The sequence below is a fragment of the Lacerta agilis genome, chromosome 5, assembly GCF_009819535.1.
Source record: "Lacerta agilis isolate rLacAgi1 chromosome 5, rLacAgi1.pri, whole genome shotgun sequence".
NCBI lineage: Eukaryota > Metazoa > Chordata > Lepidosauria > Squamata > Lacertidae > Lacerta > Lacerta agilis.
In genome coordinates, this window is record NC_046316.1 from 64,308,686 (window position 1) to 64,322,294 (window position 13,609).

A 13,609-nucleotide genomic window follows, 5' to 3' on the forward strand; every position below is an offset into this window, starting at 1 on the left:
TAAGATATAACAGCTCCCCCCCAACCCCCGCAGTGTCACAAGACTGCTATTTTCTGAAATGGACTCATTCATGATCATGGCCCCAAGGGGTAAAGTCACATGGTGGTGCCTATAAAGCAGCTATTAGTATTCAGGCAAGTCAGAGGTCTGTGCTTGCTATTGATATTACTCTGTTGTAAATGGAGTGTTATACTCTCTTCCATTACCATCTTGATCGTAAATAGTGGCTCAAAGTACAAAAAGTATTACTGGTTGCAATGTCAGTGAGCTGTTGGGAACAAATAGCTTGAAAGGACAGCAAAGAGAATATTAGAAGTCGGGCCTTTGCTGATAGGCAGGAACTACACACCCCTGCCCACAATTTTTTCGGATAAAAACACCTTCTTTGGGGGGGGGTAGATGCTGCATTGACACCATTACTCATTACTGTCCTTGCAGTAAAGCTTTGGAGATATACTACTATAAGTGCAAGACATGTTTGGCTTTGTGATAACTGTAATAAGTGGTGCTTGTTGTATGACAGGTGTGGGGAACCTTTGGCCCTCCACATGTTGCTGAACTAAAATTCCCATCAGCCCTAGTAAATATGGCCAATGGTCAGGGATGGAGGGCAACGTGTGGAGGGCCAGAGTTTCCCCACATCTAATGTATGATTATGCCTGGTCTCCAGAGTTTTGAGGGTATAGGTTTTGCAGTGAGGATGTCCTCAATTGTCTTGCAGTAATTTAAATTGTCATGTATTTGCTTTCGTGTGCAAGAAATAGAAGTCCAAGGATGTCTTCCAACACTTTTCAATCTCACAGCTGGCAAGTAAAAGAATACGTGATGTGTCTTTGCCACAGAGCACCTAAAATAATTACTTATTCAGCGTAGATTCCCTCTCATTTTCCATGGCTCTGCATGCCATTGATAATAGTATTTGCACTTCAGTTCATGTGGTATGAAAATTTTGTATAGGTTGGGGGTTTTCTTATCCAGTGGAGCTTTAGCACAGAATTCTAGACTTGCTGATTTTGCAGCTTCCTTTTCATTTGAAGAGCAGTTTTGCACTGATATTGTTCTATAATTTTCAATGCGTTTTGCCGTGATTTACATGCAGGAGTTCAAGGGAGACAAATCAGTCCCACTGTGCCAGTTATTTTATACAGTAGCCATTGTATAGAAACTGTTTCATAAATATATATATATATATATATATATATATATATATATATATATATACTGCAATTTATTTTCTCTGTATTTTTAACCTTAATTATACACTGCAGTATTTCAAAGAATTAAATGCTGCAGGTGCATAGTGGGGAGAAAAAAACATTAACAGTGGCAGAGAGAAGTAAAGGTAAAGGCAATTGTGAAAAGATATGTTGCTGGATAAGATCTGAAAAACAGATGGGAAGTCAACAAAGCAGAGAGAAGGGATGCTGTTCTGCTCAGCAGGAGCTGAATAGGTGGTGTTTTTCATTCCAACAGTTAAAGAAGATAGTAGAAAGAGACTGGTGCTAGATAATCAAAGAGAGAATCTGATAAATAACGGGAAAAGCAAGAGCAGAACGGCATTAACTCATTAGATTGCCAGAATTCTTTTAGCAGAACTATGGTCTCAAAGGAAATATTTTCAGATGGTATGCTCTACAGTCTAGTAGCTTCTTCACATTAGTTCCATAGATTATTATGGGCTAATTTTAGCAAATGCCTGTAGTGCAGCCCCAAACTGGCACTGCAACTTATAGTGATAAATTTTAGAAGGTAGAACTAGGATACCCAAAGGATTTGTGTAAGAAGAAACGGGTATTTAAAATTAATGAATATCTTGTGTAAACTCTCTTACTCTTCACAGCTTCTCTTTAATTCCAAACCCAAAACACAGTAACACAGAAAAAGAAGATAAGGAACGATCAGTGACATGCTAGAACTCCCCACTCCCTTGTTCTCTTAGAATGACAATGGTGCCCCACCTGAGAGGTGCTGGAATTGAGCTCCAGTGAATTCTGGTTGGAAAAAAATCCACGGGAACAATTGTACTGTTGGTCTTCTCCTGGGCTTTTAAGGATTTTATAAATGTATTCAAAATAATTAGGCTGTGATTTTTAGCAGTTCCATTATAATATTTCCCCCCTTTTAAAGCTCCTCCTCCTCCATGTTCTTCCTTGTTCTTCATTTTAAATAAAAATTGAGGAATAGGGTAGGGTAGGTAAATGAAGGAGAGCTATGTATGAATAGGAAAAACAACAAAGCATTCCAACTACAAATTTACAAGGGTCAAAAAAGACATCAGTTGTTTCATATTTTCTTATAAAGGAATAATAACAAGTAATTTAAAAAAAACTTTTTTATATCCCACCCTCCCCAGCTGAAGTCGGGCTCAGGGTGGCTAACATCAGATACGTAACATTGGTATAAAATCAAACAATAATTAAATTACCTCCTAAAAACATCTCAAAATCAAATTAAAGTCTAATTAGATGGCTTTCCACAGGGTTAGGGTTGGGAACAGTAAGTGTTCTCTGAACTGAAATTTCAGCCTTCATGACATAGGAAAACAGCCAAGTGAACAGCTATTTTGGTGGAGGAGGGTCAATATATTAACCGATATGCATGAAATTTCATATATAGCTATATAATCCCTAGTATAGTAAGATAAGACCTTCGGAGCAGGCATTTTCAAAAAAAATTGTTCCTTGATAATTTGTCACCCCCTCCATTATGGAACCCGGGGCGGCCTGCCCCCCTGCCCCCCTTGCTACGCCCCTGGCCACCTTTCCACAATTCAAACCTTGCTCAAGATGACTTACAATGTGTAAAAATACATAACTACAACATAACAAACGTAGTCATAAACAATAATTTTAAGCATAAAAAATACAAACTGAACATTTACAACATAAATTACACCAAAGCCTAGCACAAAGATACAAAAAACCAACAACAGCAGCACTCCAACTCAGCCTCAGCTTTTGCAGCTGGAGTCAGTCAGGGCTCCACCCTCCCAGGCCAGGTGGAAAAGGCCTTCAAGGCAGGGAGCAGGTCTTCCAGGACTCACAGCCAATATGGTCTCTGACCTTTTCAGCCTCAGCTTCTGCAGTTGAGGTCAATAATAAGAAAGGCAGTATGTCTGGTCTATCTGTTCTAGTGTTTGAATGAAAAGGTGGGTATGGGCAGAGCCTGTATCCTTTCCTATGCATGCCTCTTCTACACAGTGGATGAATGCCTAAAAGTTTTTGCAGCTGCTCTCCTAGCTGTTTATTAAGCCCAATTGCTGCACTCTATTTCTAAAAGATAATGAAATTGGCATTTGATCATTGAGAGTGTATAATTACTATAAGAGTAAAGTTTTAAGCATGTGGGGGTGGTATTGCCTTTTGAAATGCTTTTGCATTTTATTTTATTTTATTTTTTTTTTAATGACAGAATATTGTTTTCATTTGCTTGGACAAGTTTGATGTGGGAAATAACTTCGAAGTAAAGCACAGTTCTGTATTAAAACGAATGCGTATGAATCGCCTCAAGGTCACTGATACTTTTCTTCAAAGTTCAAAAATGTTATCACCCTTTTGATGGCGTTGCAAGACTCTGCGCATTAAAAACAGGTGCTAAGTATATTTTCTCTCCTTTCCTTCTCTTGTTTAGATTTGCGATAAAGAATGGCACTACTATGTCGTAAATGTTGAATTCCCAGTAGTTACTTTGTATATGGATGGTACAACGTATGAACCTTACCTTGTAACGAATGACTGGCCTATTCATCCATCACACATAGCCATGCAACTTACTGTTGGCGCTTGTTGGCAAGGTAAGTAGACGACTGAAATGTGTAAATTAAGATTTGAGGACATCTACTGTACAGTAAGGGACCCAGGTGGCGCTGTGGGTTAAACCACAGAGTCTAGGGCTTGCCGATCAGAAGGTTGGCGGTTCGAATCCCTGCCACGGGGTGAGCTCCCGTTGCTTGATCCCAGCTCCTGCCCACCTAGCAGTTCGAAAGCACGTCAAAGTGCAAGTAGATGAATAGGGACCGCTCCAGCGGGAAGGTAAACAGCGTTTCCGTGCGCTGCTCTGGTTCGCCAGAAGCGGCTTTGTCATGCTGGCCACATGACCCGGAAGCTGTCTGCGGACAAACACCAGCTCCCTCAGCTTATAGAGCGAGATGAGCGCCGCAACCCCAGAGTTGGACATGACTAGACCTGATGGTCAGGGGTCCCTTTACCTTTACCTTTTTACTGTACAGTAAAATCTCAATAATTTTAATCAAAAGCAAAGCCCTATCATGTGTGTATGTGTGCGGACTATACTTCAGAACAACAACATTGAACATAGTCTTTGAGAGCCAGTTTGGTGTAGTGGTTAGGAGCGGCAGACTCGTAATCTGGGGAACCGGGTTCGTGTCTGCACTCCTCCACATGCAGCTGCTGGGTGACCTTGGGCTAGTCACACTTCTTTGAAGTCTCTCAGCCCCACTCACCTCACAGAGTGTTTGTTGTGGGGGAGGAAGGGAAAGGAGAATGTTAGCCGCTTTGAGACTCCTTCGGGTAGTGAAAAGCGGGATATCAAATCCAAACTCTTCTATGTGGTCTCAGAAATGCCAATGATATTATTATTATTATTATTATTATTATTATTATTATTATTATTATTATTATTATATTTAAGAAACAGTTTCTGGAGTTAAGGATATATAGTTAGGACTCACCTATACAGCTGCAAATAAAAAGTTTTAAATGTATTGTAAAGTACAATATACAAATGTAACACTAGATGGTGAAGGTGAGCGATGCCAAATTCAATGTATTTTTCAAAACATTTTTAAAGCATTTTCTCAGCGTTTTTTGTTTTTGTTTTGTATATGTGTAGATTCCACCCTAGAGATCTAAAGAGAGGGCTGCATTGGAATAGCAAAGTGTCAAAGGTTTGCTCCAAATCCAGCTCCTTACTGCCTGACCAATAAGGCTCCTGGCCAAAAGTTCGGGGTTTTGTTTATTATTTTGGTTGATTTTATTGTTTTATTCTGAATGGCTTCTTTTATGTATGCCAGTTAGATATGCAAATGATTAAGCAGTGTATAAATGTATTGAGTAAGCTAACTTTTTTAAAAGGAACCCTGTTCTCTGGTAGCTTCATCTAGCTTTCTGACCTTTAGTGTGCCACTAAAGCAGCTGGTCTGAAGGAGCAACCAGAGGTCTATGGTACCCAGAGCCCAGCTGACTCAGTCAGGCGACCTGGGGAACCAGTAACGTGGCATATTAATAATAAACCTTCAAAACACCCACCTGCTCTTTGGTCTGAGCAACTGGTCATTCTGATGAGGACCGTCTGCTCCCTCCCTTGCCCAACTCCCTAGGTTCCTTATAAGACTTCATAGGCTCTCACCTAGTCTGCTTTCACAGGTTTAGTTACAACTATCCATTTGAGCACCACCACCTGGAATCATTGTATATTCCTTCCCGCCAGCCACTGCAATCATATGAACTGGCTGTCCATCAAAGTTGGCAAGAAAACAGGCTTCTCCTTTTCCTTTCTCTGGCATTATTTCCATAATTTGCTGCTTAATTGTGATGCAAGTACTTTTACTTCCCTCCTTGCAAAAAGACCGAGCTTTGTTCATGCAGTAATCTGGCCCAAAATGGATTTACAGTAGGGGGCATTTTGCAAACAGTGTGACAAAAATATTGGACATAACATGAGAAAGAAAAGAGGTGTACTGTTTGTTGTTTTGATGTGGGAAAAGCTTTTGACTGCCTGGAAGCAGGTTGCTTCAAGGTTGTCTTTTTAACTTACTGCAAAAGAAGAATTTGGGAATGGACTGCCTTTGGGAAGTCAGAACTCTGTGCTCTTAGTGAAGGTTAATAACTTCCAGTGTGGAAAATTTCAGATCAATTGTTGGAGCAGGTAGGGATGCCCACTTTCCCTTTTTGCTGTCAATTGAGCCTTTAGCTGTGAGTGTGACAGTCCAAGGCAATGCAAAGGCCAAGGGGATCCAAATTGAGGGTAACTGTCATAAAATTAGCTTATTTGCTGATGGCATAGTTCTATATTTGACCAAACTGGAAACACCACCAGCAGCACTATAGGAACTTGTTATGTGCCTGTTGTAGAAACTCCTTATGTCCTGCTAACTTCACAAAAACGTAAATGTTTCTGGTCAGTATCTCTGCTCAAGTGTCAACAGCTTCTACAGTCCAAGTAGGGCAGCCTTACTTTGCTGAGGACAGACCTATACTTTAAAAGGGAAAGCAGAAGAATAACCCTCTGAAGGGATGCAAACTCTCATTTAAAGAAAACCCAGTTTAAAGATGAAGAACAGTAAGCAAGGAGAGTGGGAGACTTGAGGTTGCACATCAACAGTTAGCAGCACCTAGCCAGCTGACAAAGCTAGCACACAAGTCACTGGTGTCTTTCCCACTATGGTCAAATATAGTAGTGGCTGGTGATGCAGCATGGGTGGGGCTGCCTTGCCCTTCCACCTTCCCAGACGCATGCATCTCTGTTGGTTACTAGAGGAGAGGGCCAAGGCAGCAGGAAGCATTGTGTAGGCACTGTGATGCAGTGGCACCACAAGGGAGGGGTGGGGGCAGTGCGCCCCAGGTGCCATGTCTGGGGGGTGACAATGCACCCCGCAGGGTGCTCCCCCTGCCACCCCTGGGCACGGCGGTGCGAGCAGCCATCGTGCCACCGCAGCCACATGTGGAGGATCCTCCATTCGTGGCTACAGCTGTGAGCAGAGGATTCTGCCACCGCCCATACGGCTTTCGGGCAGTGCCGGTGGCAAATTGCTATGTACAACGCATGCATGGTGTCGCATGCATGGGCTGTGTGTAGTGACACCGCACATGCGCTGTACATAGCAGTTCGACGCCGGCGCTGCTGGAGCGCTATACAGACAGCGGTGGAATCCCTCCGCTGCTGGCAGGAGGCTCCTGCTTTGCCGCTTTACAGTGAGCCAGGGAGGGGCAGACGGGAACCATGGCTCCCCCTCCCTCTGTCCCCGGCTGCTGTAAAGCGGCAAAGCAGGAGCCACTTATGGCAAGTCTGGGGCCCCCCTCCCAGCCTCCCTCCCTCCCTGGCTTGCTGTAAGTGGCTCCCGCTTTGCAGTAAGCTGGGGAGGGAGGGAGGGAGGGAGGGAGGGCAGGGGACAGACAGGAGCCGTGGCTCCCGAGAGGACGAGCTGCGCAGCTTTGCCATCGCCCCGGCAAAGCGGCATAGGTCCCCCCCCCCGGTCCACTGACAGCTCAGGGTACTTGGGAGTCACAGAGGCATAGGAAGGGGGGTGGACCACCCCAGGTTTCATCACCGAGGGGTGACATTCGGCAGCCACCTGCGACTCCCAAGCCTTCCCCGAGTTGTCTGTGGGGGGGAGGTGACCACCTGTGCTTGCTACGCCTCTGCTGTGATGAAGCCAGTACTTTGCTTCTGAATCCTAATGTGTGTCACCCACACTGTGCCAAGCCCCCCCCCCCTCACAGTAACAGGCAACATATGTCCGAAAACCAGGAAAGCAATGCAGCTCCATTGTGCCCACCACACATGCTGCTGGTGGTCAGTTGTGCTTATTTTTGTATGACAGTGATTGTTTCTAAATTTTCAATATATATATATATATATATATATATATATATATATATATATATATATATATATTCATATAAATTACCATGTGCAATATTTATGCAAATTTGTTTTCTCTTTTTGCGATGCCAATCCCTTTTTCTTTGGCAATGCATAATATCCCCTGCTAAAGTGGTGGTAAATTGAATCCTCTGCAGCCTTATGGGAAGACTGGAGCATGGCTCCTTTTGGATCTTAGAAACTTCTTCATCAAGAGGCTGGTTTAAAAAGCCAGGGAATGAATTCTGAGGCAAGTTCTTTGAAGATGGAGGAGAGTCTGAGCAGACTGCAGAGAGGGATCAAAAACTATCAAGAGAAGGCAGAGGAAAAGGAATCTGCAGCCTTCAGTGGAGGCTGATCCATTGGCCCCCTTAGGCAGGTCCCTCCTGCTTGTCTTCTGGCATCCTGTCCAGGAGATGACTCTGTGTGGCAGCTTCCTTCTTCTCTATCTCAGTGTTGTTCTTGTAGCACTTAGCAGACAAAGCTAGAATTGGAATACCACAAATCTCATAGTTCCCTCCACAACAAGAAGTTGCTAGGAAGGAAAGCTGCATTACACAACTTTATCTATAAATAGATCAAGGGTGCTTGGAAATACCCAGTGCCTTTCCCCCCTAGAAAAATGAATGCTTATGGGTACTCTCATATTGAAATACTGCCCCTCAATAAGGCCAAACGTAGATTCACAAAATGTTTAGGGGTATGCGTACCTCTGCGTCCCCCCAGGAAAAAAAGCACTGGAAATACCTATGGGTTGCATATTCCAATAACCAACTATCCAGGATTCTAAATCATAGAATTGTAGAGTTGGAAGGGACCCTGAGGATCATTTAGTCCAACCCCCTGCAATGCAGGAACATACAGCTGTCACACACAGGGCTCAAACCTGCAATTTTGGTGTTATCAGCACCCCCTCTAACCAACTGAGTAATAAGTTTAAAGGACAGTGAGGATATTAAGAAAAAAACTTGCAGGTGCAAGGTACTCGGAATGCATCATTGATGGCATTGGAGGAACTGTGATGATGGTGATATTTCTGCAGCTGTTATATTATTTTCAGACCATCCCCATCTGCATTCCACCAAAAAACTACAGCACTAGCAGTAAGCACTAGAGGATTTTGTACAGAAGGGGTTTTTATAGAGTCTCTTCTGGTGGCTATAAAATGCTTACCTAGCAAGGTGAGACCCAGGGTAATGGATTTACACTCATATCATAACACAGCCCATTTAAGGCCTGTTATGCATTACGTAAACTCTGCCAAGCAAAATAAATGGTTAGAATAAAAGATAAAACATTCCCATTCAGAACTGCAACTCCTAGGGAGCCATCATTCAAGATTCACACTACTGTACTCCAAATTTTTCAATGTAGTTCTCCAGCCAAGTAATGTATACAAAAATACATTTATTAGGGTAAAGTATGGATAAGAAGGGACTCAGGTGGCGCTGTGGGTTAAACCACAGAGCCTAGGGCTTGCTGATCAGAAAGTCGGTGGTTCGAATCCCCATGACGGGGTGAGCTCCCATTGCTCGGTCCCAGCTCCTGCCCACCTAGCAGTTCGAAAGCACATCAAAGTGCAAGTAGATACCTTCAGGCGGAAAGATAAACAGGGTTTCCATGAGCTGCTCTGGTTCGCCAGATGCGGCTTAGTCATGCTGGCCACATGGCCTGGAAGCTGTATGCCGGCTCCCTCGGCCAATCAAGCAAGATGAGCACCGCAACCCCAGAGTCGGCCATGACTGGACCAAATAGTCAGGGGTCCCTTTACCTTTACCTATGGATAAGAAAGCATAGCTTAGTGAAAGCAATGCATTATATAGACAAAACTCCTTTGCAAAAAAAAAGCATTTTAGGAAAATTTTGTACTAAAATGCTAGTGAATTTTCACAAAAACTTTTTAAAAAAATAACAACAACTCACTCACTAGCTGATGTGGAATTATGGAGAATTTAACTTAAGATTCAAAAAAGGAAAAATTGAGAGCAACCAAGCTTGATAAACTTGATAAATTCACCTAACTCTAATCCTAGAGTTCCTGTCTTTATAAGAAGTTAGGATTTTACAGGTGGAGTAGTAATTCATGATTATATGGATATCTCTGTTATAACTGTGGCTGAAATTGTGTTCATCTCAGCATTGCCCCACCCCCGCAATTGACGCCAGCGGCGTAGCAACTTTTAAAAGGCTGCAATGCTGCTGTTCGCGCATTGTAGCCTTAAAAGTTGCCGCACCGCACAGAAGGGGTGCCGGCCGATCGCGCCCGCCATCTTGGGTGGACATGCGCAGTCCACCCAAGATGGCGGGCACGATCGGCCGGCACCCCTTCCGACCAGCGCCGTGTCGCACCGAGTTTTAAGGCTGCAGCAGGCGAACAGCAGCAAACACCGCTGGTTGTTCTATGGATCTGTGATTTTAATAAACTTTAATGGTTCATCTCCCAGAGAACCTTGATTATGAAGTATCTTGGATCACAAAATGGGGATTAAGATTTGGCTCTCTGTTTCTCTGTACTGAATTCCAATTTAAAAGGCATTAGAGAAATGTTTTTTAATGTAATATCTCATTGGCACCAAATCCCACACTGTTTCTCATGAGCAATCAACATTCCAATTATTGCTTAAGTGCCACAAGACAGGATTTCTCTCTCTTTCTCTCTGTTTCTCTTCACTACTGGAATTATAAGACATTTCCCAAATGTTACAGGATCTCTCTCACCATTTGAGACTAGGGCACTTTTGCTGGGAATTCTGAATGGAGAGGGAATCTCCACAATTAGGTATGTTCCTATCTTTGTCTTCTTGGCAACAAATAGAATTCAAATGCGCTTAAATGGAAAGATAAGAATCCAACTCCACATTTTGGTTGTTTTTTTTTACACAGAATGAGAAGCACTTACCTTAGACAACTTCTCAGCTATCTACTCAGCAAAAAGTAATATCCATTTATAAATCCAAAGAGTGGAATTCAATGTCACACTATTACAAACATTTCATTTACACAAGTATTTCAGTTTCCCAAATGGAATAGTCCCTATCACCTTCCCCTCTGCTCTGTTCTGGGGGTGTTTCTGACCCCCCTGAACCAATTTTGGTGTGTATAGAGGGGTGCACAGGGGGAGTTGGGGCATAAAAGGCCCATTCCACAAACAGAAGACCCAACTGAGTTTGTTTGGTAAATTCTGTTGTAGGATATTTATTTATTTACGGTACTTATTTTCAAATGTGAATTCTTTTACTTATCAGAAAAGTGCAAATACAAATGCCCACACAAGTTTTTGTCAGTCCTCGGCAAAAGCTGGTAGGAAGAAGTCTGCATGCCATTCTAACTAACTCAACCCAAGGCACTAACATAGACAGGGTTAGGATTGTGTTGTTATTACTTTTTTCAGTTTTCTTCATTATGGGACATTGTATCACACTATATCTTTGTTATATAAATGAAATCCACTAAATGCAGGGGGAGAGACTGTATTGTCTGTGTTCTGCTGCAGAAAAAAACCAACTTTTCTTTTTTTGCAACTATTGCTCATGGCTAACAGATATACAGTCTTCTTTCATTGATTTGACCACAAAACAAAACAAAACAAAACAAAACAAAACAAAACAAAACAAAACAAAACAAAACAAAACAAAACACTGTTGGCATAATTCTATTCCCTAGTAAACAGAAAGTCAACAAGTATTGGGATATATCTTTGAATGAATCCTCACCACTGATACCTTGAGATCCTACATGATTAAGACCGCTTTATGGCATCTCTTTGAACCACAAAGAAGAGCAAAGTTTCATGGCAGGAATTTTGGTTGTACATAAAGTATTATTGGTAAAATGTAAGGAAAGTCTAATAAAGTCAGCAGTTGCATTCACACATTGCTTATACAGTATAGTAAATCTGGATCAAAACAGCATATAGATGTCATATTATTGCATTTCCAAACTTGACCTCCAAACTAAATGCCAACATTTCAAAGGACATTAATCTGTGATTGCTATAGTACTGTTTTAGAGTTATTACTTTCCATTTTGTTGTATTTCCAGAACAGTGTTCAAGTTCAAAGCTTAATCCTTTGCTTTAAAAGCAGGTCATCCTTTTTCACCCATACTTATTTGCTCTTTCTCTCTTGTATGACCTTTTGTGCATTCATTGATTTTCATGGTTTTCCTAAATAAATAAATAAATCAGACTGGACCCCTTGTAATTAGGATAACCAGCAGGAGAAGGACAGACAGTCCAACAGGTGAATAACCTTCCAGATTTTGTAGGATTTATTAGGTTGCAGTTTCGTTAGAATCGGGATCAAAATCCATTCATGCCAAAAATAGTAATACTAGCAGTAGGAGAAAATGTAGGAAGAAGAAAAAATCGGGATGAATTCTATTTAAAAATAAAAACAAAGGTCAAAGGAAATGTTTAATGTATTACTGTTAACTGAAGAAAAGTCTTTTTCCAAGATAAAGACATTTCATTTCTTGTCTGGAAAACAGGATTTGTTTCATGTTGGCTGGCTTCTTAACATGCCTTAGATCACAGGAGAAGCAGGAACTCTTGCGACTGAAGCATTTTAATTCTGTTTACCATAGGTGAGCTCACTGAAATAATGCCACTTATAAGTCTGTCTGTGTTTACCATCCTCTTTTACGAAAATATCATAAGCAAGACTTGAGGGAACATATTTGTTCATAAGGTATTGCTTCTTAACAGTCTTTCGGTATAACTTTTTAATTTGATAACATTCTTTATATTATAAGATATACTGAAAAGCTGGCAGCTGTTATAAGAGCCAATCCTTATGGAACTTAATGTGCCATGTGCTTCCCAATTGAAATACAGGACTGCTAATACTCCATTTGTGTACACAATCAACTGCGTACACAAAATGCAGTCTTCCTAAAGTTGTTCTCTCCCCCCACCCACCCACCCACCCACCCTTGTTAAAAATTTAAGATAAGCCACAAAGAGTGACCCATACTTATATCAAACTCTAGATTTGATGCACTAGTTAAATCCATACTTTGTGAGGCTACCTTAGAAGATAGCTTGGAAGTCTCAGTCGGTGCCAAATGTGACTGCCTGGATGCTCACACTGTCCAGAAGGCTAGAACAGGTGACATCAATTTTGCACCAGATGAATTTATTACCACTGAATATCTGGACTCAATTTAGAGTGATCATGTTAACGTTTACAACCCTTAACCATTCGCGCCATTATTTGCACGATTTTTTAATGTTATGTAGGTTATTAATACATTTGTTGTTTTAAATTGAGTTTTATTTTACTGCACCCTAAGATTGTTGTAATGATGGATGGCTGAGCTATAAATATTTTAGTTATAAGCAGCTGCTTATAATATAGTTTTCTGTGTTGGTCCCAGGCACCAGCCAAACATGGTGAGTTCTAATAGCTGTGGCTATTCCAAGAAATGGCAAAATTAGCCTGACAAAGGGTTTGATACTGAACTGTACATGGGGTGGGAGGGCACTATATAAGGGTTGGTTTTTTGTTTTTTTTGCTGATGCACAGTAACATAAAATAATGTATTAAGAGAGTTGTGTTGCACTGTGCACTGTGGCTTTCAAAAATACATTGCCCACAAGTATTTATTTTTAATTAGTAGAAGCTTCTTCAGGATCTGCTAACATATAGCTGCTTTCATCCAGCTGGTTTTTAGAAAACAGTACTACTATCAGTGCATGATTTAAAATAACGAATGCCAGACCTCCCTACACTGCTCATGAGGTTGTAACCTCCATACAGATTGTTGTTGTTCAGTCGTTCAGTCGTGTCCGACTCTTCGTCACCCCATGGACCAGAGCACGCCAGGCACTTATTTACAATGTGCTCCTGAAAGAGAGCAGCTTATAGACCCTCTATGGTAGTAATGTATGGTAATGCTTGTCTTGATCAGGTGAGTAGGAAAAATAAGGAATTACTGTACATGCCCTGTTTTCAGTTTATGGAAGGCAGACTTCTTGAATACACAAATTGCCAGTGAGAAAACTTTG

General features: G+C 41.6%; 1 protein-coding gene across 1 annotated transcript in view; it reads left to right on the forward strand.

Moving 5' to 3' along the window:
* CLSTN2 (calsyntenin 2) overlaps positions 1-13,609 on the forward strand; it is a 312,732-nt gene that overhangs the window by 276,294 nt on the left and 22,829 nt on the right. The window contains exon 9 of the mRNA XM_033150239.1: positions 3,631-3,793. Coding sequence (XP_033006130.1) covers positions 3,631-3,793 — 163 coding nt within the window. The remainder of the gene's footprint in view (positions 1-3,630; positions 3,794-13,609) is intronic.